Source organism: Protopterus annectens, chromosome 1.part2 (assembly GCF_019279795.1).
Source record: "Protopterus annectens isolate FY-2018-M chromosome 1.part2, PAN1.0, whole genome shotgun sequence".
NCBI classification, from domain to species: Eukaryota; Metazoa; Chordata; order Ceratodontiformes; family Protopteridae; genus Protopterus; species Protopterus annectens.
In genome coordinates this window covers 1195509274-1195536470 of record NC_056727.1, presented here as the reverse complement: position 1 = coordinate 1195536470, position 27197 = coordinate 1195509274, and the positions used below count along the sequence as shown (strand labels likewise).

Genomic DNA, 27197 nt, shown 5'->3' with positions numbered 1-27197 from the left:
ATAAATAAATATGGCTTATTCTAGATACTGTTTTCACTAGCTTTTTGGTACCAAAAATGGTTCACTACATACAAAATGCTTTGTTAATGACATGTCTGATATAAATATTTTAAGTTGCGATTAAAAATACAATGTAAATTCTGTTCCTTACACATAAACACTGATACAGAACAAAAACTAACACTGGTACCTTGTGTGTTTAGATTACATGTGCACAAAACAGACAATATGCATTTTATGTTATCAAACACTTTGTGAAGACACTTGTTTCATAAGTAGCATTGTGACAAATAAGGCATGTAAACCAAATTCTATTTCTTGTGAGTCGGAACTGGGATAAATACTGTAACTAGCTAACTGCACAGCTAGAAGCCAAGAACAGTACTTTGTATATTGCACTTTTATCTTAGCTACTAGACAAAATACACTTTTTGCAAAATGAAAGGTCACACATATCAAGTGCAGGTAACATGATACCACATTTTGTTTTGCCATCAGTTTTCTTTATTTATTTCTCTGTGTTGCCCTTCCCATGACAAGCAATGAAGCACAGTTATATCACCAGTACAGTAAGAGATGGAGTCAAGGAAATGTTTGTTCATGGTGTGGTCTGAAACTTAGTTGCACTGTTTCTTTGTATTGCCTTAATGTATTTGGATTTCTACAGTTAATATTCTATTTAATATTCACACATAGCACACCACACACACACACACACACACACACACACACACACACACACACACACACACACACACACACACACACACACAATAAAAATTTAAGCAGTCAGGCAGCACACCAAAAGAAGAGCATTTTAATGCTTGCAGTGACAACAGTTCAGGTTCTTAAGTGCAGACTACTGGTTAATGGGACAACAGTTTACATGTGTCAGACTGCATGCTTTCTGTAAAGAAATGGGTTATTTGGTCACTTTTGTTTGCTACTGACCCCTAATGGTTCTGATAGGTGGTCAGGCTGAGAACCAGTGCTGCGGCCATATTAACAGAAATGGCAGATTTCTGAATATCAGAGGTATGAATTCACTTGGTCAGGAGGCCCTGTACAGAGGGGTGTACACAGAAACCAAATATAGAAGAATGACCCAAACTAATAAGTAACATATGCAGACAACCTTGATAACACCTGTAGACAAGTATGAAGTCCAGCTCCTACAGTTCACTTTAGAGACAACAGTAGGACATTTGACATACATTAAAACAATAAATATGAGCATGAAAATAAATACATGACTTTGTTTCATTCCTGTAATGTAAAGTAACACTACATGTTATTTTAACACATATAATAAAGAGCATTTAACAACTTAAAAAGTGTTTTTGTCCAACACTGGATAGATGGTAAAGGTACAGACGGCAGCAGCAGCAGCCTTGACTATGGGATGACAACTAAATATCTATTCCTCCTAACTCAGCAATATACTGCTATATCATGCAAAACATTTAAAGTTAGGCAGAGAATTTACAATGTCAGTGTCTTACTTCTGGATCAGACAGCTTTCCTCTAAAAATGGTTGCTTTGCACAGGAAATCTGCACAATTTACCAAAATGTTTGCAGTAAAAAATATGCAGTAATCTTCTGCCTTTGTTTTACCCTAAATAAATTTAATGGATTCTTGTGTGAAAGTCCTATGTATAATCTGAAACACTTCAAGATTTCTGTAAACACAGTTTTTTTTATCCTTTTTTCAGATATAATTTTTACATAATGTACAATACTGTATAAACACAACTTTGTCCAATTTTATTTCACTTAATTTTAGGAGAAAATGTCGCTGTTATAAGTAATGTTTTTCAAAGCATCTGCATCCATTCTGGGCCTCAGATTTTAGGCCAGCTGTGCTTACCTACCAGATTTCAGCAGAGATAGATTAGTAAAGGCAGGTTTACACTGGAGTTAATTCACTTCCACCAAAAGCAAGTCTTTTGGAACTGGGCCCTAAGATTACTGGGAAAACTGTTTCTACCACATTGTCATGTTATGGTTATTATTTTATGATAGCCATCTCTGTACTATCTTTGCCAGTTCAGTCATGTGCTATTACTAACTCACACCTTCCCAATTCCCCTTCTTTACCGCTAAATAAATGAGATTTCTTTCTTTATTGCTGCATTATATGGTACCAACCCAACACAAAGTCACAGAAACTGATAAAAGACAGTTATTTTTTAGGCCTATTCAGTCTCATTATTTTCATATGTACAGCATGAACCACTAATCGTATTAGAGCATCTGACATTTTCAACATCTTGTCTTATTAAAGGGCTTGTTGAGGCTTAACCGGTACATTTTGATTCTTATTGATCATGTTTCCATCTATGCTATCCACAGTGAGGCTTTTCAATCCCTGCATCCCTGCTGTATAAATACACTTTGGATCATCACCCATTCCTTCATTGCGTAGAAGGATGCCTAGTTATTCATGAAACACTTTTCCAAGAAGGCTGCTCTGTTTTACTTTAGAATCTTAAAAAAATATATATTTTTCAATCATCTGTTTTCTCTTTCTCTTTCTCTTGTTTTTCCCACATTTTCACTTTCTTTCTCGTGAGCTTTTATCTCACAAGACAGTATTAAAGCTATTAGAAATCAACTAATAGAAACATACTAGCATATTTGTCCTTCATGCGAAGAAAAATAATCATTTACATAGGAAAAAGTACAGAAAATTCAAACATTTTCTGGGTCATAATTTAATTTCTCAGGTGGCCCTGAATTTGAATTATACCTTTATTCTGTTCTCAGTAACATTTGGTAATTTAGCAATATGTCTGTCAACACTTTTAAGTAAAAAAAATAAAAGATACCAGACATTAGTGTTACATACTTGTTTTTTGGGGATTGCATTAATTCCTACTTTGCAAACTCCTTTGACATTTTTTTTTGTATACAGTGATCTTTATTTAATGCAGCCATGTTTTTAGAGTTTTGTCATGATTCTGGTAATTTACCACATGGATGATACACCACTGAGTGTTGACAGAAAATACCCCTTTATACTCTGCAAAGATCTCTACTTCAGTCAATGACGGGCTTCATTTCTGTGATGAATACACATCTATGTAATTAACATGGATGAATGGATAAAAAGGTTTTCATTCACGTATCTATAATGCACTTTTGCATAGAAAATAAGACTGGTATTTACTCCCACATAATTAAAAATCTAAAACTTGTATCAGTTTTGATGTGCTCTCCGTCTCATATTGTTAAATGTTAGACAACATTGTTCAAGTCTTTATGTGGCCCTATGCCAGTTTATGAAAATATACAGATGGAGGCATTGCACAAAAGTAGAACTTTCATAGACCTATAACACTATTGGAACATATAAAAAGGTAATTAACAAAACAAAATAAATAAATTCTGTTTACCTGATATAATCTTCCCCTAAAAACTCACTACTTATAAAATTGAATAAACTGATGCTCCACTCTAGTTTTATACATGTTATAAAAGCTCCCATTTACTAAAATCCCTTTGACAACAATTTATCCTGTGCATTTGCTGAGGGAATAAAATATTGCTAATTAGGGACCTGTTTTAATGTGACAGATGAAGTAATAGTTATCGCAGTTCAACGGCATTTTTATAGCTGCATGAGTAGCTACTTTATAATATTCAGTATCTTTAAATTGCACAGTTCAGATTGACTGAAAAGTATTGAAATGAGGCTCCTGCTACAACCTTTTTGTCTAATCAACACCTCACCCTTTTGTAAATCTCATCACAGTCCTTCCCTGCCCAGGTTATTCCTTCAGAATATCAACACAGTGAGATTTTGAGTATAGCAGGACATATTGCAACAGTGAATCTTTCTACAAAAATGGATTTTTTCCACTAGTGGAAGTTTGTTTATAGATAGGCTTTTAACATCAAGAGTTAAAATCCTTTATGTTTAAAGGATTTTATCTTTGTCCAGGTTGGCATAAAAACAAGCAGTTTCTTATGAAATGCTAAACACTGCGCTTCCATTGTTCACACCTTACTTTAGTAGTCTCTAATCACTTGGTAGAAAACAACTGAAATCCTGTCTTTCTGTCTGTGTTTCTCTGCTTACTTCTCACTCTGTGTTTCTTACCTCTCTGGTCTATATCTGGATAAGGTCTCTGAATCTCTGACTGAAAGCTTGAAACCTGTTTAGATTCTTAGACCTTAAGTGTCACAGAGTTTCTTATTTTTCAGACTCTCGGAGTTCATATCAACAACAATAACAGATTTTCTGTATTTTATACAACTGTTGGTAAATTACATTAAGGGCTGTTCTGTCATTGTAACAATATATGGCAAAACAAAAACAGCATAGTGCCTTTACCACGGTCTGAGATACTTCACTTTCAGATATCTTGTTCCTTGAATGGCTATCTGGTCATTTACCTCAGTTTCTTATGTACAGAGATGGGTTCCAGGAACACATGAATAATAAGTGGTAATGCATGGTACATTATTGGAATGTCTTGTCCCAATCTCTGTTGATTCCACTAGAAGGTTTTGTCTCCAAAGATCCATTTTCTCTGGCTATTTCATTACAAAATGAGGTGCTACTTGAAAATTCATTTCATTTTCTACAGCCCGAGTTCTAATGTATAGTTTCAGTTCCTGGCGGAAGTCTCAATAAGTGGAAAAATCAGGTTTTTGAAAAACTCAAAACACTAGATGGAGTTGTTTTAACCTTATTTTGTATGTAATAATGTTTTTCATGTCTATAAAAAATTATTCCAGTAACTAAAATAACTAGAAGAAAGACTATAGGCATGACCAATGTCCAGTGCACTCGTTGGGATGCAGCTTTTTCCGGTATTTTACCTAAAAAGAGAAGACAGGCTGTAAATACAAATGAGCAAGTTACCTTTGACTAGCAGAAATAATAACTTAGATGAAGGCTTTAGTCACATTATAGAATTACTAGTGGTATCACACAAGAAAATAGCTGGATGCTCTAATTTAAGTTAAAGAGGAGTGAACTTTGGTAATCAGTCGAATGCCTGGTGATGATGGGTTGCTTGGAAGATATAATTTCTGAAGACAGTGACTACAATGAAAGAAATCAAGGTCTTACACAAGGACTTGCCAAATTCTGCACTAACTGGGGCATGAGGCTGCAGACTTTTCCTCAGAACTGGTATAAAGTCAGTTTATAGTACAACTGTGTGCAATGCCATTACCAGCACAGCTTTCACAAAGTCTGTTTTCAATAAGAATGCAATAGAAACGCACAACAATCTTATACAAATGGAACTTAAAACAGTCATTGTCGATGATTATATATTTTGTCTAGATGATTCTTTTGCCCTTGTATCTGCTGACCTTCAAGCCTCCCCTGGATCAAACAGTGCCTATTCATTTCTCTACTCTGGAGAGTCTACCCAGAGTCAAGGCAGAAGCTGTCCAACATGGGCCATCATTCAGGCAGCCATGAGGCTTCTTTATGGTCTTGTTTAAATGCCACTAGTGCACCAGTGAAAACATTTTGGACTCTGTCTTTACTTGGGTGGGGGGGTATTCTGTCACTGCATTTGTCATCAATGCCCTCCTCTCACAAGGGCATGCTTTTGCATTCTTGCTATTAAAGCTATAAACCAATCAGATGCTGAGTGTGCCTTATACTCCTCATTAATTCCCCTCCTCCCAGGGACAGTGGTAGTGCACACTGCTGCCTTCGTACCTCCCACCCTCTAGGATGTTCCCGCCCATCCTTCCCGTTTGCATAATTAAGTGCCCAAGCTACTAGCTGAAATCAGGTTACTTGAGTCATAGTAAGAGCTTCATCTCTATATACCGCTAATACTGACCCTCAGTGACTTATACCGAGTTATTTTAAACCCCTGTGGTTATTACGGTCTTAGAATACATATTTCTTGGCTTATGGTATACCAATTTAGCCATAAGTATATCACTGCTTCCATTTTTGTCCCATATTTTAGTCACAGCTAAAACAAAAGGCATGTGAGTTGACAGCATCAATCAAAAGCAACAACATGTACAAGATCAAGTCAATAATGGGGCTCAAAACTAGTAAATACTGCCAACTGCAGCATTTCCATTATGTTTAAAAACAGCATTTTTTCTTATCATGTCACCAAAAGCAATGGGTCCGTGCATTTATCTACAAAGTCAGCTAAATCTAAGATTAACTGTTAACTATTTTGCTGTAGAAGTAGTGCTTACAATTATTAAGTATTTTTATCTGGATACCCTTGTAGCCTCTTAAGGTCAGAATAAACATCCACTTAAGAAGACATAATACCAACAGACTAATTTTGTTCTGGGATGATGTACACCTGTTTTAAAGAAGGAGCTACTGTACTATAAATGACCTCTTATGGAGGCACTAACAGAAGGGAACCCTCCAGGAATCTGGGAGGTGGCCACATTTAGACTGATAGCCTTTTTTATAAATGTTTTGGGTCATGACTGAAAAAGATAATTTTGGATTACCTATAAATTGTAATATATTCATACTTACACAAGTATTGAGCTACATTACCTGGAAGGAGACTGAAAACGTTGGTTACTGTCTGGTTCACAGCCTTGTTTCTTAGTATGAAACTATAAGTTGCATTGGACTGTACATGCACTGTCAGGGTACTGGTCACTTGGTACAGGCTGTTCTCACTTTGCTGAAAAGATGTCTGTATCAGCTCAGAGATGTTTTCTGTGCCACTGCTGTGCCACTCTATTTCTGGCTTTGGATATCCCTTGGAGAGATAGACGAAGGTCATTGTATGGGCCTGTAACTCTATCACAAGCTCAGGACTGGTGAAGAATGCTGGGAAAAACAAGAGAAGGTCAGAGTTTAGCACATTCTCTGCCACAATGCACATCATTCAATCCTCAGCCTATGTGACTTTTAGGTTAATAATAGTTTTGAGGCATCAGGTAATTAGGCTTCATATGATTTTATGAAGAATTTCAAGATCTGACTACTACTGTTTCATAAAAGATGAACTGATTGGTTTCTGAAATACTAATTCATGAATCTGAAGTCTGATGTGACTTGCTGTAATGATTTTTTTAATGTGAATAATAAAGACTGTCATAATATTATAAATTAGGATCATAAGTTCCAAATCTAAACTTTCATTGCAAAAATGTTTTCAAGTGTAATTCACTTTGTAGAAATAAAGGTGTTTAGTACTGCAATCCCAGAAACTAAAGTTCTGAAAATACTTAAGAACCAACTAAACAATTTCATACATAAGACTCAAATAATCACCAATAAGTAAACTTTCTGCAGGTCATCTTAAAGCTGTAGTAATACAACAGCATACCTACAATAAGCTGGTCATTCTGATCTTTCTCCAAGGCAAGAAATAATAAAAAAAGTTACATTTTGCTATCCACTCTCCTCCAACTAAATATAAACTTTCCAAAGGATGCTAATCCTGGGGTAAATGGCATCTTTAGCGTATGAGTAAAGAGAGACTGTTCCACTGGTCAGCACTTAAAGTTTGTGTTCTTTAAAATGGCAATATTCGGTTATCCCCTTTTTCAAGAAGTATTGTTCATGAAGATATGTTTGAAGAAATAGGCAATGATGTGACTTTAAGTATGGCACAAAGTGAAAACTAAAAGTAGATGGTACTTGTGCATAGATTGGGGTGACATAGTAGTCACATGGTAAAATGATTAATACTCTTGACACTTCTGAGGTAGAAAAAATCTCACTAAAGCAAGTTAAGTGTAATTTTGTAATAATGATCTCAAAATTGTTAGGTGCAAAGAAATGCTAACATTAAGAGATTACTGAAAGTGTACAGACAACTGCAATTAATCAAAGTATTTGCAAAAAGACAATTTACAGAACTAATGGGTAAAAAGATCACATAGACAAACCATTCAGTACAAACTGCTAGAAAGGCCCAACCAAGCTAGAGTCTTCACTGTGTAATGCATTAAACCTCCTGAGGCCCATTGGATACATGAAATGACTCCGTAAGGACATACCAGTGTGCATTAAGGCCAATAAGAAACAAACCTCAGTAGCTGTAGACAATTCATGTAAATGTAAGCTGTGATTTGTTAAAAGGACAATATGTATAGAGTAGTTATGTTAGTTTTTATATAATGTTGCAAGTGAACTTCTCAAAGAAAGTGCATTTTGTATTTTCTTACAATAACAGGTGTTAACAGTGACTAGGAAAGAGTGTTTCTAAAAGGTAAGTCTATTGTGTGTGTTGTGCTTTGGTAAGAAAATGCTGTCAAAGTTTTTAGAAAATTCTAATCTAATCTGATATATGCAAATGAACTGGACTAAGTGAAAAGTATAAAAGTCAAAAGTGAAATGAAAATAAGTTCCATAAAGCCAGTGCAGTACCCTACACTTTAAAGTCTAAGACAGAGACAGAGATACAAAGGGTATAAAGTATAGAAATAATGTCTAAAGCTGAATGGATGAAATGGGCAATATCTATTGTATTGCACTAAAGGAATTCCAGGAAATTCCAAATTTTTGGGGACTTTAAGTTCATTATGACACCAGTGTGTACAACACAATGTCCATTGTCCAGGATGGAAGAAATATTAACATCAATGACTGGATGAGCATTTTAATGACTTAGTAAAAAACAATGCATTCAAATGAAGCTGGACAAACCTCTGAAACAAGTTTTGTACATTCACTCACAGAAAAGTCTATTCACAGTCTGGTGTTTGGAGTAATGTCTGCACCAGCTATAACTAAGTGTGTCAGAGGGAACCTCAAACATTTAGTGCTATGTGATGATAGGCTGATGACAGGTCACAAGGATGACTATACGAGCAATTTAAAATGAGATTTAGACATACCAAGAGAGTGCAAGCTCAAGGCTAAACCAAATGTGTACATTTTCAAAGTAGAAATGTCATATTGTGAGCATGTTATTGACCAATATGGACTGCTTATGAAGTGGAAGCTGAACTAAATAAAGGCTGTCTGTCGTTTACAGGCTAAACCCTAATATACACCTCCTTACTGTAGACTTACACGTGCCCTCCTACTGTTTCTATGGACTAAAATCTGTATCCCACTTTTTTACTGTCTCAAGGTGAAACAAAAACAATTGTAGACACAAATATATTATTACACCTATCAGTATCTGTTGCTGTATTATTGCAGAATATTTGTTCATACAGCTGATTTTGTGGAGCTAAAGGTAAAGGCAGTACAGAGATATACATCACTATTAATTGTATAATGTATTGAGAATGTTAACTCTGAATATGCAACATGAATGCATCCCTCTAAATTGTATGCAAATGTTATTTATATTGCACTCCTTTCATGACTGTAAAAATGAAGTTTTCACACAGATATCACTAATGTTAATGATATACAGTAATGAGAATAAAACTCTGTATACTGTATATTGTAATGTGAATTCCATACTGTACAATGTCTGTAAATGTTGCTTATGTTATACTTATTTTGTTTTAACAGAGATTTTTTATCTCTGTATGTTGTATACTGTATGTATCTTATGTCTATGTATTTCTGTTTTATGTCAAATGGAGCTTTTTTCCCTATGCCTTTGCTGGAAAGAGTTTTTTATTGTCCAGTCAGACTTTCACGGTAATCAAACCCATGAAATAAATAAGTCATTGCTACATACTGTTGACTACTCATTGTACAGTTTTGCACTCAGTGATGCCTCCGTTGAAAGCACCTGAGTGTGGATGTGCATGGACTCTTGTGAATGACCCTACAGGGGCTTAGTGGACATGTTCATGTTGAATGAGGTAGTAATATGTATATGTCCACATGGTTGCCATATGACACTTCATTTTATTGAACTCCAACTTGCCATGCAAGTTCTTAGACAGCTTAGATACCCTTCACTTTCACATCACATTCGTTTACAAAAGATGAAAGTAATTGTATCCAGACTGACTGAAAAGTGTGTAGCCTAGCATGAGTGATGCATAACTTCTACCAGATTTTGTACGGAAGAAGGTTTATGATTGTGATTCATTATCAGCCATTATCTTTTGAGTTTCAGTCCAGCAAAAGGAATTATAGAAATGACTGCATTTATTACTTCAAAGTTCCTCCATGTTTTAGAGGATATGCATTCAATAGCAGCAAAGAACAGCACAGTACTGATGGGATGTCTAAGTTATCATATAAAAAGGTGAAGGAATGTAGCACTGCTGAGCCATTGGAAATGTATTACATATCTGTAGTGGCGCAACTTCTTATCACCAATGCAACTGTTCACAGGGAAGCTGCTAATGACTGTTGGGCGTACAAGGTATAAAAGCTGCAGGAAGAAAAGATCTATAGATGGTAATGCGCTACTCCCAGGTTTTGCCCTATGAAATTAGTATTTGTCTATGTTCAGAGCACACTCTTGTGTAGACTCTGAATAGTCATTCATGAGAAACTGTAGCCTAGACTATTGCAGTCAATCCATTAGGATTACCCCGGCATAGTAAAAATACATTTTGTCAATGTTTTTCATCAACTAGTGAAAAAGCCTGTACAGCAGATTGAAAATCATCTGTATTGTCTTTTTTTTATCAAGATTGTGGAATAGCGGGATTTGGGAAAGTTGTACTTTCTCCATTGTAGTACAAACTCAGAGCTTGGTGTATAGAATTAGTAGTGGATGTTGGGGAATATCACATGTTTTCAATAATTTCACGTTTAAAAATTAGGCATTTGATGGTAAGAAGTTAGATTTTGTGACATTTTGATGGAATTTCACAAATCCGGTGAAAATAAATCTATAGCAAAACTGTGCATGTGATGGCCTGCCATTTGCAAACAGTCCAAATAAATGGCAAGCAGATGTGTTGAGGATCAGGTGGGAGGTAGGGAATGCATTGCAGGTACTGTTGCACCCATGGGAGTATCCGACAGCTAAACACACACACACACACACACACACACACACACGCACGCACGCACACACACACACACACACACACACACACACACACACACACACACACACACACACACACACACACACACACACACACACACACACACACACAATTAGGTTTTTTTTAAGAAACACTTGTGTGCAGTGGGCCCACCCATTAACAAATAAGTAAAGTAAAATAAAAAGAAATTCAGGTCCAGGCACTCTCTTGCTGTTTGGAAGAACATCACATATGTATAAATATTTCTTATCTATTTATCTCCTCAATAAAACTATTGCAACAGAACTGATCAAATCCAAAGATGTAATGTGATCCTATCTCGCCTACATTCATTAGTGACGGGCTCGGAGCCGAGAATCGGCTCCGACTCAGCCGCTATAACTAGCATGAAGTCTCTCATTGGCTGGGCCAACCCTGTATCCCAGGATGCACCACGCTCAAACCCTCAGATCTCGTTTGCCACTCCTAGAGTAACGACGTGGTCTCGACTTGGCTGTGGCTAAGTACCCTCTCTTTTTTTGAACTTATAGCTGTTGCTCGAGTTATTATACCAAAAAAGCTATTCTAATAGCTACGTTGTCTGTTGTATCCATTTTTTGTGACTGATTGCATTTGTTGTTAGTTAATCTTTCTGTTTGGTGGGCTAGGCCCGTTTAAGTTAGAGGGCCTTTGCCCTATTTGGTGTCGTTATTGTTCGGGCGTTTAAGTTAGAGCCCTTTCCTCCCTCCCTACCTTGTGTTGCTGAGTGTGCTTCCTGTTCATTTATAGTTTAAATCGAATTTTTGTTGCTCTACTTGTAGGTTGTGTTCCTTATGTCGGGCAAGGAACCAAAAGAACATAAGCCATCTGGCTTTAAAAAATGCGCCAAATGTGCGTATAAGATGTCACTGACTGATGGCCACGCCATCTGTGTATATTGTCTTGGTGCCATACACTTACAGGAATCCTGCAGTGTGTGTCATGCCTTCTCGTCCAGGGTTTTACAGGAGAGAAAAAATAAACTTATCCTTAAGGGTTTGATTAAACCCTCCTTTGAGGAAACTTTGGCGTCTTCTCCTCCCTCTGTGAAATCTAGGTCCAAGAATAAAATGAAGTCTCCGGCTCCGACTAGTTCATCGGTGCCTCCAGAGAAAAGGTCAAAAACTATATCTCCTTCCTCGGCTCTACTGGTCTCAGAGCCACAGGAGGTACTGTCCAAGGCTATGTCTCCTTCCTCGGCTCCACTGGTCTCGGAGCCACAGGAAGTCTTATCTGTTGCGGGGTCGGCTTCTTTGACTCCACGGTTGTTGGTGCCAAAGGAGGTTGCAGTGGTTCTCGAGCCTGCTTTGTCTCCAATCCTTTTGGAGCTGATTCAGAGCCATTCCCCCAGTCTTGTCTCGGTTCCAACAGAGAAGGTTTCTCGACCCCCTTCTGTCTCCTCCAAGTCCTCCAGGCTCTCGGATTCGGATGTCGATAGGGTGGTCCAGAGGCTCCTCCAGTCGCCAGTGTTAACTAAATTATTTTTGGCTCCAGCCCAGTCGGCTCCAGAGCCAGCTACTATATCGGTTCCGTTTCTTCCTCATCCGACAACCTCGATGTCGTCAGAGCCGGAGTCTTCCGAATCGAGTAAAGTCCCTGGGTCGGCTCCGAAACCTCCTGCTAGTCTTTCGGATCCGACCTCGGCTCCAACCTTTTCCATTCCTTCTACAGGTTTTGGTACTCGGGTGTCCTCAGTCGAACCCAAGGGGGATACATCGGGGCTTCGGGCTGTGGCTCTGAGTCTCCCCCTTGGTGCTTCGGCTAGGGGTACCCCGACTCCGGTCATGGTCTTGGAGGTGGGTTTTTCATCCGATTCTGGTGGACCTGCCTTCAAGGCTATGAGGAGCACACGGGCCAAGTCCATAGTGACTTCATCTGAATCAGCAACTCCTTTCCCAGATGCTGCGACTAGAGCTTCTGGTGCCCCCCCTATCTCTGGACAGTGGGGCTTCTAGGCCTGAGGATATCTCCATGTGTGGTCCCCTACTTTCTGAGGGCCCTTCAGAGTCTGTGCCTGAAGAGCCTCCCAGGAAGAAGTTGTGTAAGAGGAAGCACGTAGACTCCCAAGATGAGTCTGCCACCTCGGATACCGACCTCAATGATGCCGAAGGGTCCCCAAACTCGTCCTCTGATGATGTCTTGTTCTCCGATATCCTGGAGATCTTGAGACAGCGGGGCGACTGGCCATCCAAAAACTCTTCTGAGGAGGAGTCAGTCTTCCTCAAGGCCTTCGGAGCCCAGCCTTCCGCCTCCTGGGTGTCTCCACCCTTTGATGAATTATTGGACTTTATTTGTCGAAGGGTGTGGGAACACCCTGACTCTGTGGAGACAGTTCCTAGCCGCCCTAATAAGTTCTTATCTGCGCCTCCTGGAAAAGAATTTTTGACCAAGGGAGTACCTGTGGATGCTATGGTGGTGGCGTCTGCCACTCAGCAGGATGTGGCAGAGGCTTCTACTTCCATCCATCCTCCTAATAAGGAGTCTAGGAGTATGGATAGGTATGGGAAGCATACCCTGGCTTCAGCGACCTTTACCTTGCGGTCACTGAATTACTTGTGTCATTTTACGTGGCTCCAAAGGGATCTCATAAAGGATTTGGGAGATACCCTGTCGGGTAACTTGCCTGAGGCGTTGGCCCAGCCTGTTAATGCCCAGCTGTCTACCCTTTCTTCCATCGTCAACTCGTCCATGAGGCTCATATCTTATGCAGCCAAGGGGGCGGGTAGAGCAGCAAGTTCGGGCGTAGCCCTTAGGAGGCAAGCTTGGATGCACTTGTGTCATTTTGCGGAGGCTTTCAAGTCTTCTTTCACAGATGCTCCATTCGATGGGTCCTCCCTTTTTGGACCCAAAGTGAAAGACACCCTCACTAGATGTGAGCAGGAGGGTAAGACCCTGTCTGCCGTTGGGGCCCATTTTGCGCTTCCCACTAGACCTTATCCCAAGGCTCAGAGGGGAGGGAAAATGTGGTTCAGAAAGTCTCAAAAGTCTTCCCCTGCCCATCAAAGTGACCCCCCCCTCCAGGGGCAGAGGAGGGGGGAATTTTAATGGAAGGCATCGTCCTAGAGGCAGAGACTGCAAGTCTTTTCGTGGTTCCTCCTACCAACATCCCTGAGGGATTACCCGACTGTGCATCTCCAGAGCCAGTTGGGGGACGTTTTTCAGAGCATCTTCAGGCCTGGGAGTCCATCACTCAGGATTGATGGGTGCTTCGTATCATCACCGGAGGTTACACCATTCCCTTTATCCGTCCCCCCCGCCATCAAGGAAAATCCCGGATGTCCCACCCAGTCAACGGGATCAGGCAGCAATAGCGGTCTCAAGGCTGCTAGAAAAAGGAGTCATCCAACCAGTCCCCGCAGACCAGATCGGATTAGGAACTTACTCAAGATTATTTTTGGTGCCAAAAAGAACAGGGGACTTGAGACCCATTCTGGATCTTAGCCATTTAAACTGCTTTGTAAAGAAGTCCAATTTCCGAATGGTCACGTTGCAATCCATTTTCTCCTTGCTGGAAAAAGGAGTATGGGTATGCTCCATCGATCTCAAGGATGCCTATTATCACATCAAGATAAACAAGGCCTCCAGGAATCATTTACGCTTCCGTCTGGGAGCCAGTCATTTTCAATTCCGAGCCCTGCCCTTTGGTCTCACCACAGCCCCCAGGGTGTTCACCAAGTGTCTGGCAGTGGTGACAGCTCACCTGAGATGTCTAGGATTCCAGGTGTTTCCTTATCTAGACGACTGGCTCCTCACCGCCCCCACCAGGCATCTACTTGTTCAAGCCATGAGAGCTACTGTCAAATTGGGCCATCTACTAGGGATTTCATTCAACTGGGCAAAATCTGTATTGCTGCCATCACAGCATGTTGCCTTTATCGGCGCAGAGCTAGACTCTGTAGAAATGCGAGTTTTCCTACCGGCAGAGAGAATAAAAGTGTTACAGGCCCAAGTTCTGGATTTACTACCCTGGGAAAAAGCACAAGCCAGGATGGTTCTTCAGTTGTTGGGATCAATGGTGGCTATCATTCTTCTAGTTCCACTAGCCAGGTTACACATGCGATTACTTCAGTGGCTTCTTTCGGCCCAGTGGTCATATCAGGATCATCCCTTGTCCCATCCGATTCTCATCACAGAGAGATGCCGGCAGGATCTGCGTTGGTGGCTTCTCTCGTCTAACCTGAATCAAGGGAGACCCTTGTGCCCCCCATCCCCTATTGCCACAGTAACCACAGATGCCTCCCAGATAGGGTGGGGGGACATTATCTGGGTGAGACGGTTCAAGGTATGTGGCAAGTCCACGAGGTTCACTTGCATATCAATGTTCTGGAGATGAGAGCGGTGCTTCTAGCATTGTAGGCACTTCACAGCTCTCTTCCCAGGGGAACTATTGCGATTCTTTCCGACAACATGTCCGTTGTCTGGTATCTGAACAAGCAGGGAGGAACCAAGTCCTACCCCCTTTGCAGGGAGGCCATGAGAGTGTGGAATTGGGTGATCACTTCTCAGCACTTTCTAGTGGCAACGTACATTCCGCAGAAGTCCAATGTGAAAGCAGACAGGCTGATCAGAGCTATTCTGATGCCTCATGAGTGGTCCCTGAATGATCGAGTGGCTGCTCAGATCTTCACCAGGTGGGGCCTTCCCTGCTGCGACCTCTTTGCCAGTCCCCTGAATGCGAAGTGCAGCAATTTATTCACTCTGATCCCCCCACAGGGGGAGTCACCCAGGGATGCTCTAGTCCACAATTGGCCCTCTAGTCTGCTCTATGCCTTCCCTCCGGTCCCTCTTCTACCAAGAGTGATTCAGAAGGCTACCTGCTTGGGAAACAAGATGATCTTGATCACACCACACTGGCCCCATCAAGTTTGGTTCCCCTTCCTTCTAAAGTATGCGGTGGATGGTCCTTGGATTCTGGACCCAGTTCCAGACCTATTGACTCATCAGTCAGGACAGCTCCATCCATCCCTACGAACTCTCAAGCTCACTGCCTGGCTTCTCCACTTCCGACCTTAGTCAGACAGCATATCCTTACCCCGGAAGTAGTACATATTCTGTCCTCCTCCCACAAGTCTTCTACTAGGAAAATATACTCTAGTAAATGGAAGAGATTTGCAATTTGGGCTCAGCAACGAGATCTTGATCCCCTTACAGCCCCTGTGTCAGCGGTGTTAGATTTCTTGGCAACACTGTTTAGACAGGGTTCGGCTGCCTCCACTATAAAGGTGCAGTTGGCAGCGATCTCTAATTCTCATGTTGCACACGAGCCCTCCCTCATGGGTCATAAGCTGTGTAAAGCTTTCCTGAAAGGAGCCTGGTTGCTTTCCCCCTCGATTTCGCAACATGTTTTGCCATGGGATTTAAATGTGGTGCTCACAGCTTTAACATCTTCTCCCTTTGAGCCGGCAGCCTCTTGCAAATTGAAATTTTTGTCATGGAAGACTGCCTTTTTGGTAGCCATAACGTCAGCCAGAAGGGTATCGGAGCTTCAAGCCCTTTCTGTTAAACCTCCTTATTTGATTTTTCATCAGGACAGAGTATCAATGAGACTTAATCCTTCCTTTCTCCCTAAGGTCTCTTCTGCCCTTTGTCTCCACCAGTCTATTGAGCTTCCGGTCTTTTTTCCATGATTTTCCAACAAAGCGGAATACAAATTTCACCAGTTGGATGTGCATAGACAACTGAGGTTTTATTTAAATAGGACACAACAGGAGAGGAAATCAGATCAGTTGTTTGTGCCCTTTTCAGACAATAGAATTGGCAGATCTGTAGCTAAGGGCACCATAGCTAAGTGGATTAGGGACTGCATCTCATTTATTTATGCATTAGTGGGTAGGGATCTTCCCTTTCCAGTTAAGGCGCATTCTACCAGGGCTATGTCAACTTCAGTGGCTTTTCATGCTAGACTATCCATAGATGAGATATGTGCAGCGGCTACTTGGACTTCTCCACATACCTTTATTTCTCATTACAAACTGGACGTGGCCTCTAGAGGTCAGGCTTCCTTTGGTTCCACAGTGCTCAGGAGTGTTTTTCAATGAGCTTCCCGGGATTTAGGTGCTAGGGACGCTGTCCTGTCAGTAATGAATGTAGGCGAGATAGGATCACATTACATCTTTTAGTTATGTACTTACCATAACGATAGATGTATGGGATCCATCTTGCCTACATTCTTACGTATCCCCCCTCCTTCCCCCTATCTGTTGGACTTGGAGGAAACTTGTATTCTGATCCCTCTGAGGATATTATTTTTTCTCTCCTCTTACCTATATATCCTTGTGGTGTGGTGTGTGTGCCAAGATAATATTGGGGCAAACAAGATCTGGGGGTTTGGGCGTGGTGCATCCTGGGATACAGGGTTGGCCCAGCCAATGAGAGACTTCGTGCTAGTTATAGCGGCCGAGTCGGAGCTGATTCTCGGCTCCGAGCCCGTCAGTAATGAATGTAGGCGAGATGGATCCCATACATCTATTGTTATGGTAAGTACATAACTAAAAGTTTCTGACCATGTTCCATAAAGAGCTTTATTCTGTGTTAGGCAGTGTTTGTAACAAAACTATTAACATGGAGTTCTTTATTGAACTGAGTCAGCAGTTTCATTCTTTAGAACCTGCTGACTCCTTTTAAGAATGTACTTACATGCTGGAATAAGCTGTTTAGCCATCTGATGCAGACAAATAACCTGTGTTATCACAGAGTGATAAGGTCATTAGCTGCTGACAAACTTCATTCAGTAGTCATGGGTTAGAATTCCTCAGTCTCCACTCACAAATTATGTGACTCTAATTAGCACACTTATTAGACAGTGACGCTTCTGACCATTTTCTACTGTTTACTTAAAACAGTACAAGGGAAAAATGATAAATTTCAATAATTGGCTAAGTTTCTTTTGTCATTCAAAGGGGATCCAGTATCTGACTGCCTGGGATGACATGCTTAACAAGCCTCGAAGCTTCGCCAGAGATGGCTTGCACCTGTCATCCCTGGGATTCAGGATACTGTCAAAGACTCTTGCCACCCCCATAGTGCCTTTTTTAGGCAAGACTCAAAAGACAAATTCACCACCGTAACAAGTACCAGTGACAAAAAACTGAGGGTCATGCTGCTCAACGCTAGGAGTTTAAACCTCAAAATGCACTCTCTCGAGGCACTCCTCAATATGGGGTGCATTGATATTTGTGTAGTAACAGAGACCTGGTTCAAGGCTCAAGAGAGCACCCCAACGATACCAGGCTACAACTCATATCACACATTTCGGCCACAAAACCTGGACCTAAATACAAAGGGAGGAGGCGTATCCATATTCATCAAGCATAATCACACCTCCAGACTGGTTGCAAAGTATGATGCCTCGGAGATCATCCAAGTGCAACATACAATGGGGAAAACTGCAATTCAGATCATAGCTTGCTACAGATCACCATCCCTGACCCAAAACACCCACTCTTTGTTCCTCGAGGTACTGGAAAACATGAAGGTCCAACCGAACACCCTTATACTGGGTGATTTCAATTACCCAAACATTAACTGGGAAAACTATGGAAGCACTAATACCTTTGCTCAGTGCTTCCTCAAATATATAAACTCAAATGCCCTGGACCAGCTTATTAGCACCCCCATGAGAGGTAACAATATACTGGACCTGGTTATCACCAACATGGGGGAAAAATGCTCCACACCTGTGGTAAATTCCTCATTGGTCAGATCAGACCATAAACTCATCACCCTAGATATCCACATACAACCCTCACCTCCTCCCAGGGAAACCACGGTAAAAAACTTCTCCAAAGCAAACTTTATGCTACTCAAGACAGAGCTGGCAAACTTTGTTACTCCCACGCAGAATGTAAATATGATTGAACCTGCTGTATCCTACACAAAAGCACTCTACAAGCACTTACACGAGTGCATGAACCGTGCTATCCAAAAAGAGGAAAACAGTCTGGTGGACCCTGGCCATAAATAAGCTCTACAATAGAAGGAAGAAATTATTACAAAAAAGAGTAAAAACCCAGGAATGGAAGGGATCCCTGACCAACCTTAGCAAAAAGCTAAGAACCCTCATAAAAACCTCTAAGGCGAACTTTGAAAGAAAAATCGCAACAGACACCAAAGACAACCACAAGGCATTTTTTAACTATGTCAAGAACCTAAACTGCAACACTCAGATCTGCTCTGAGCTACAGCATAATGGTTCAAAAGTCATGGAACCAACTGATATCGCCAATATATTGGCAGATATGTTCAGTGCAAACTTTACCCCACCCTCACCACCTAGAGGGCCCATATCAATGCCAGCCGGTTGTGCTGCCCCTGAAATCACAGACACCCATGTGAAAACAGCACTCTCCAAAGCAGAAAACACAGCATCCATGGGACCTGACAGCCTCCCAGGCTGTGTGATACATGAACTCCAAAATGAATTAATCCCGCACCTTAATACCATGTTTAACCACAGTCTCACCTCAGGCTATGTGCCCACAGAGTGGCGCATGGCAACAGTCATCCCACTCTACAAAGGAGGTGCCACCACTGACCCTGGGAACTACCACCCCATCAGCCTGATGAGCCTAGTCTGTAAGGCCATGGAGCCCACCATCATGGAACTCATAAACAAAGACATCGGGAATCTACAAACTCTAGACCCTACACAGTTTGGGTTCGTAAAGGGACAGTCATGTCTCCTCAGTCTGGTTGACTTTTTTGAAAAGGTCACTGAGGCAATAGATGAAGGGAAGGTGGTCCACACAGCATACCTTAATCTTGCCAAGGCCTTTGATACCATTCCCCATTTGGGAATTATAGACAAACTCACTAACCTAAACATAAACTCCTACATTACAAGATGGGTTGCCAACTGGCTCACGGATAGTACCCATTCGGTGAGAATAGGGAACACTAGATCAGACTCCAAACCTGTGACTAATGGAGTACCACAGGGCTAAGTATTGGGACCCCTCCTGTTCGGCATCTATTTCTCTGAGGTACAAGCAAACACGCAGGGATTATGGCTAACAAAGTTTGCAGATGACTGCAAACTGGGTGCCATAATTGAGACTCCTACTGACGTAGACATCCTTCATGGGGGTCTCACTGATACAGATATGTGGTGCCAAAAATCACGGCCTCAAGTTTAATGCCAAAATGTGCATTGTCATACCTTTTGGGAAAAAACAAGTACCAATGAATTACAACATAGGTGGCAGCCCACTTATCACAGAGAGTGTGATAAGAGACCTAGGGACACAGGTGGATAGTAACCTCTCCTTCAACAACCACATTGCTAAACTGGTTAGAAAATCCTTCTCTTCTACATGGCCCATCTTATCACAAAGGGGTTTGCATCTAGGAATAAGGAAGTTATTGTCCCCCTCTACTCATCACTCATTAGACCCATAATTGAATACAATGCCCCATTCGGGATGTACCTTACAAGACATCTGCAACAACTGGAGAGGCCTCAAAAGTACCCCACAAAGAGGATAACGGGCCTTAAACACATGCCCTATGCCACGAGGCTAAAAAAACTCAAACTATACTCGGTGGCATACCGACTACTCAGAGGTGACCTATGCCTAACATACAAGGCTATGGTAAACCCCTAATTGCTGGAAATGCTCCACCTAAGGAAAACCCAATCCACCAGAGTTACACGCTCAAGGGACATTAACCTGACACAACAATAAACAGGACTTGTTGGAGGGACAGATTTGTGTCCCAAAGACTCCCCTTTCTTTGGAATAAGGTCCCCATATATGTGAGGCAGAGCCCCTCACTAGCACTCTTCAAGAAGAATCTTGATGAGTGGATGGAAAACAGGAAATTTACCCCGGGAATCACGTCTGTGGCCCTGCTCGACAGAGGTGCAGGTAACTAAACCTCATGGGAGGTGAAAGCCAAAACATTTTGGCTAGGCTTAATTATGCCCTAGTGCCAATAGCCTAGTACTTACCTATGAACCTATGAACTTATTTTGTGATTAAAAGAAGCTTAAGAGAGCAACCCCTATAAACAATACCCCCTGCCCCCCACTGTCAGTGGATAACTTATTAATTGTGCAGTTAGCAACTCAAACATATCTTATCTTGAGACGTTACTGGTAGCTCACAGATGTCTAGGTAACTGGGAAAGTCCAGCTGGGTAAAGCCCATTTTCAGCAGAGGACTGGGGAGGAAAGCTCCATATCACAGATTTTTTCATGGGCAATAGTACGAGCTAAAATAAAAATAATACTACATAAAACTGAATTATATATAGAGTAACAGTTAATCACCATGTCAAGAGCACTATACAATATTTAAAGCATAAAATCACTCATATCTAAAGAACATTCAGCATTATTTTACAGTTTATGTACAATGTCACATTAAAATTTAAGTACATAGACAGCAGATGAGACATATGCATGTTTCATCCAGTTATTTACTTGAGACGTAAACAGGAGACAAAGTGTAAGAATTTTATGACAATTAATTTGCATAAAGAGGCTCCTTAGTAATTGTGCAGGTACAACAGAAGGATTATTTTGATAATAAGTAGGAGTTTATTGGGATTTTAAAATACAGATGGGAAATGATTTGACTCAGTAATGGGGATGTTACAAGTTCAGGAACATTTTGTTTACAAGTAGGTTATCAATGTGATTTTAAATAGTCACTGAGGTATTTCTGAGGTTTGTTGGAAGATAATTCCATAGTTTTGCTGTATAGACAGAGTATAGCCAGTCACATTATGATTTTTAGATTTTTGAGTTAGCACTAAATGTTGGTTTGGTGAATGCAGTTCTCTGTGCAAAGATGTTAGAGGATCTGTCTGGGCTGTAGGAGATGACGTGGGCTCTCTTAATGTGAGTGTAGATTAATATGTAAGGCAGCTCAAGCCAGTTAAGGGACTGAAGTACAAAACAATTGTGTTCAGTTAACATGGTTACTTGTACGTAAGTAAAATAGAACATACTGCATTGGATACTGTTGTATGACAACCGCTTAACAAAACAGTCTTGTTGTGACATCTATATTTGAAGCCAAAGTAATAATGTTAGTATTGCGTTTAAAGCAAACTAAGATGAATATTTTTTCACTTGTGCCAAGAAACTACACAAATCTTGGGAATGATTACATGCACATTTTCATTAATTTCAATCTGTAGTGCCAGGTGCTTGCCCATTCCCCTACCAAAGCGCAGAAACAAAGCAGACAATGTAATGTGAGCATGGTGGCTCATAAATTAGAAAAAAGTATATATAAGTGGCCATGAAGTGACATGCTTACATGCAGCAGTAGGATAACCCCTTCTGGATCTCACAGTGAGCAGTAGGAGTTTGTTGGAATCAAACCCATGTAAGCTGAATATACCAAGCTAATTCCAGCCTCATAAATCAGAGCATCCAGACAGTACCTTGAGTAACACATCATAGTTCCCCATGATTTCATTTATATGATCTACTGTTTTAAAAAAAGTTACTGTTTAGCATCACACGACATACAGTTTTAAACACTAGCTTGTAATGGACTAAGCTCCCTACCCCTGTGGGGCAGTGCTGTACCTAAACAGTTAAACTTTTCAAATAATTGTCTATTTCATAATAAATAAGAAGAGTTAATTATTGTAGGCATTGATACAAGCTAGAAGTTGTTACTGACAATGTGGAGGATAAGGAATTTAAAATTTCATATTAAAACTTTTAAAGATTAAACGTTTTGTAACTCTACCCCTTATAAGCAATGAGCATAAGAATCACAGCAGCTATCATTTAACATGTTACAGAGCACTTCTTTAATAACCTGAACTTAAAGACGTGTGGACACAAACACACACACACACACACACACACACACACACACACACACACACACACACACACACACACACACACACACACACACACACAAAAACACCACACAGTCTAATGTGACTGTATTGAGAAGAACATTACCTGCAAAGGACAACTGTAGCGTTGCTTGATTACTCCCATATGAGTTGCTAACGAAACATATGTACTCGCCCGCATCCTTAGGGCTTACTCCTTCTAACTTTAGAGAAGCATTTCCATGTTTAAATTCTGATGGATAAAGGCTGGTTCTGTTGAAAAAGCGCAAACTCTGTTTTTCTAGCTGGTTCTTTCCATAGTAGAAGCTATGCACAACTTCCTCAGATTTTACTGTTTGCCATGTGATGACTATGTCTTCCAAAGAACTGTCTTTATTAATGGAAAAACTGCATCTCAGCAGAACATATTGACCGTGGATGCCTGTCACTGAGGAATCTGGTATTTTGACTTCAAATACAGCTGTAAAAGGTTTTAAATGAAACATATTAAAAGTTATGTTATCATGCCAATAGCAATACTCATATGAAGCTAGAAGTAAAAAAGTATGCAAATATTGCTGACACATTTAAATGGCTGTAGAGTACTGGAACAAAACTTACAGTAGGATTTTCAGAGACTCAGAAATTCATAAAGCTGTTGTAAAATGGATTATTTTGATCCCTTTAAGCATATTTACAATGCTGTAATGCTATTTGGCTTTTTTTTTTTTTTTACTGGCAAGCACACCATGATGGCATTCATGGTTCCATGGCAAATGACAGAACGTGATTTTAGTGAAAACAGTGTGTGTTGCAAAAAAAAAAAAAAGTTGAGACATTTAAAGAAACATTTTTTTTCTGTAGTAGTAAGCCTCCTCATATCCTCAAGCAGATGCTGTCACCCTTCCACCCCTGAACTCTGATCCAGTTTTAAACATGTTTGTACCTTAGGGGAATTTGTTGCAAACTTAATGTAATCTCTTGTTATTTCATCACTGTCTACATAATTGCAATCGTTGACTAGGAGGTTTAACCTAGTTACTTACTGTTCAGATAACTTTTAATTTTTTTAACTCTTACTTGACAAATATGCTCATGTTTGGTACAGCATGCTGCTCAAGGAGCAAGATTGAAGTATGAGTCACAACTGATCAACACTTGAGTGCAACAAACAAACTGACTGATTAGGTACTTATACTGACATTGCTGTAGCTTAAAAAATCCCTTTTACTTCAAAGTACTGTGATCTTGGACTTGGTAAACATAAGTAGCAATGATGTAAAACCCCACAGCAAAAAGAGCTTTGAGATAGGTAAAGTGGTATTTGGCTTTCATTGTTTTCTTAGAAGTCACAAGCAACTGTTGTATATTTCATAGGTTCATACTAGGCTAACTGCCCTTGCGAGCCATTTTAAGCCTAGCCAGTTATCCCCTGTGAGATTCAAACCCTGTATCTTGTGTTTGTAAGGCAAACACCTTCACCATTAGGCCACCCTCCCAACCCTCTTGAATGCTGAACATTATTTAAGTGACCTTTAGTTGCACAGTCAATGCAAAAACTTGACAAAAATAAGTGGAAAGTTCCTTTTCATCATTAGGTTGTAGTGAACAAGTAGTGAATGTATTTCAACCCTTATCGCTAGGCTAGAACAGCAAATAACTGTCCTTCTCTGCTTCTGTTTTAGAGCATGATGTCCAACAAACACAAGTTCCATGTGCTGGCTGCATCTTCTGCACACTTTTGGCAAGGTGAAGAAATCCCGTTCAGTAGAAGGCATTACTTTTGTGGCCAGGCATATCCTTTATCTTGATGTTTTGCCCAGTCTTGATTCTTCCTGCCCCATTGAGAAGGTTTGCACAAGCAAAAATGTACTCCACGAATATTCAAAATGGTTCATGTAGGGGCAGTTGACACCAGTTTGCCCTGTAATGGTCATTGCTTAGACTGATTTTCACCCAGAGTGATCCCATGCTGAAAACATGTTTTATTCTGAGTAGTGAAATCAAGCTTCTTGTGATCTTCTACTGACTTCTGACAATTCATCCTTTTATTTCTGAAGATTCATGCCCTCATTTCTGACACAGTGCATTGTTCACCTTTATTTTTATTCATGCAAGCATACCATACTTGTCTTCATCTTGAGCAAACTCTGTAGGTTTTGCCAGCTATATGGAAAGGGGGAATAAAGCTTGGACTATAACTCACATGACCTAAGTTAAACTAGTGTCTGGGGTATTTAAACAGATGGCCAGGTATGGATGGAAGTGAACAGCCACTGTTAGCTCATAGGTTCATAGGTTCATAGATAGGGACTAAGCTATTTGCATGAAGGCATCTATAAGCCTAGCCAGAATGTGTTGGCTTTCACTGCCCCCCTTAGATTAGTTCCCTGAGCGTCTGTCCAGCAGAGCCACTGAAGTGATCCCTGGGGTAAACTTTCTGTTTCCCATCCACTCATCAAGGTTTCTCTTGAAGAGTGTTAGCGAGGAGCTCTGCCTAATTCAGATTGGAATCATGTTCCAAAGCATGGGAAGTCTCTGGGACAGGAATCTATCCCTCCAGCACATTCTATTTATTGTTGTGGTGAGGTTTAGATCCCTAGATCGTGTGGCTCGAGGGGATAAGGTTTTCTTTAGGTGGAGCATGTCCATCAATTCTGGGTTGGACATGGCCTTGTATGTCAGGCAGAGATCACCTCTGAGCAGGCAGTATGCAACCGAGTACAGCTGGAGTTTCTTCAGTCGAGCTGCATAGGGCATCTGTTTGAGGCCAGTAATCCTCTTTGTGAGGTACTTCTGTGGTCTTTCCAGCTGTTGCAGGTATCTTGTAAGGTACAACCCAAATGGGGTGTTGTACTCTATGATGGGTCTGATGAGTGATGAGTAGAGGGGCACAATGACCTCTTTTGATCTGGATGCAAACCCTTTTGTGATTAGGTGGGCCACATAGAAGGATTTTCTAACCACTTTGGCAATGTGATTATCAAAAGAGAGATTTCTATCTACTTTGGTCTCCAGATCCCTTATTATGTTTTCCATATTTAGGGAACTACCACCTATGTGGTAGGTTGTGGGTACTTTGTTATTTCCAAAGGGAATAACTATGCACTTTTTGGCATTTAGCTTGAGGCCATGATTTTGAAACCAGGTATCCATCTCAGTGAGACCCTTTTGGAGGATGTCTGTGTCAGCCGGTGAGTCAATTATAGCCCCTAGTTTGCAGTTGTCTGTGAACTTGGTCAGCCATAGTCCTCCTGTGCTTGTCTGTACCTCTGAGAAGTATATGCCGAACAGGAGAGGTCCTAGGACTGAGCCCTGAGGAACACCACTTGTAACTGATTTAGAGTCAGACCTAGCTCCCACAACTCTCACCATGTGGGTTCTGTCTGTGAGCCAATTGGCAACTCATCTTGTGACATAGGGGTTTATATTCAGGCTGGTGAGCTTGTCTATAATACCAGAATGGGGAATGTATCGAAGGTCTTTGCAAGGTCTAGGTAGGGTATGTGTACCACCTTTCCCTCGTCTATAGCCTTGGTAATTGTCTCAAAGAAGTCCACCAGGTTTAGGAGGCATGATCTGCTCTTAACAAAGCAGAACTGGGTAGGGTCCAGTGTTTGGAAGTTCCCAATGTCTCTGTTAATGAGTTCCATGATGATGCACTCCATAGCCTTGCAGACCAAGCTAGTCAGGCTTATAGAGCGATAGTTCCCGGGGTCTGTTTTGGCTCCACCTTTGTGGAGCGGAATAACCGTTGCTGTGCACCACTCTATGGGTACATAGCCTGTGGAGAGGCTGAGTTTGAGCAGTGTGTTTAGGTGAGGGGTTAGTTCATCTTTGAGCTCATGTAGGATGCAGCCTGGGACACTGTCTGGTCCCATTGATGCTGTGTTTTTGGCTTTGGAGAGGGCTATTTTAACCTGAGTGTCTGTGATTTCAGAGGCTCTACATTCTTCTGGTATGGTTATGGGCCCTTTTGGGGGTGAGAGGGGGATGAAGTTTGCACTGAACCTGTCTGCCAGGATGTTGGCAATATCGGTTGGTTCAGTGTATTTTGTGCCATTCTGCACTAACTCTGAAAAGATCTGAGCATTGCCACTTAGATTCTTGACATAGCTAAAGAATGCCTTGTGGTTATCCTTGGAATCCTTGGCAAGTTTTCTTTCAAAGCTAGCCTTGGACAATTTTATGAGGGATTGTATTTTCTTGCTGATACTGATCAGGGATGTCTTCCCTTCTTGGGATTTTACTCTTTTCTGTTCTAGTTTCCTCCTTCTATTGTATAGCTTGTTTATGGCAGGGGTCCACCAGACTGGTTTCCTTTTCTTAGAGGAGTGAGTCTTGGTTTTGCTTGGGATAGCACGATCCATGCATTCTTGTCGGTGTCCGTAGAATGCTCTAGTAAAGGATTTTGCAGCTTGAACAGCATTATCCTTTACCATGGGGGCTTTGAAACTTTCCACCTCCGTCTTAAGTAATGTGAAGT

General features: G+C 40.9%; 1 protein-coding gene across 2 annotated transcripts in view; it reads right to left on the bottom strand.

The window, feature by feature from the left end:
• Positions 1 to 616: 616 nt before the first annotated feature.
• LOC122792281 (CD276 antigen-like) overlaps positions 617 to 27197 on the bottom strand; it is a 60805-nt gene continuing 34224 nt past the window's right edge. For both annotated transcript variants that reach the window (XM_044060047.1, XM_044060048.1), the window contains exons 3-5: positions 22839 to 23192; positions 6510 to 6791; positions 617 to 4828 (exon numbers count right to left, since the gene is read on the bottom strand). In XM_044060047.1, the coding sequence (XP_043915982.1) occupies positions 4650 to 4828; positions 6510 to 6791; positions 22839 to 23192 (815 nt within the window). In that variant the 3' untranslated portion in view covers positions 617 to 4649. The remainder of the gene's footprint in view (positions 4829 to 6509; positions 6792 to 22838; positions 23193 to 27197) is intronic.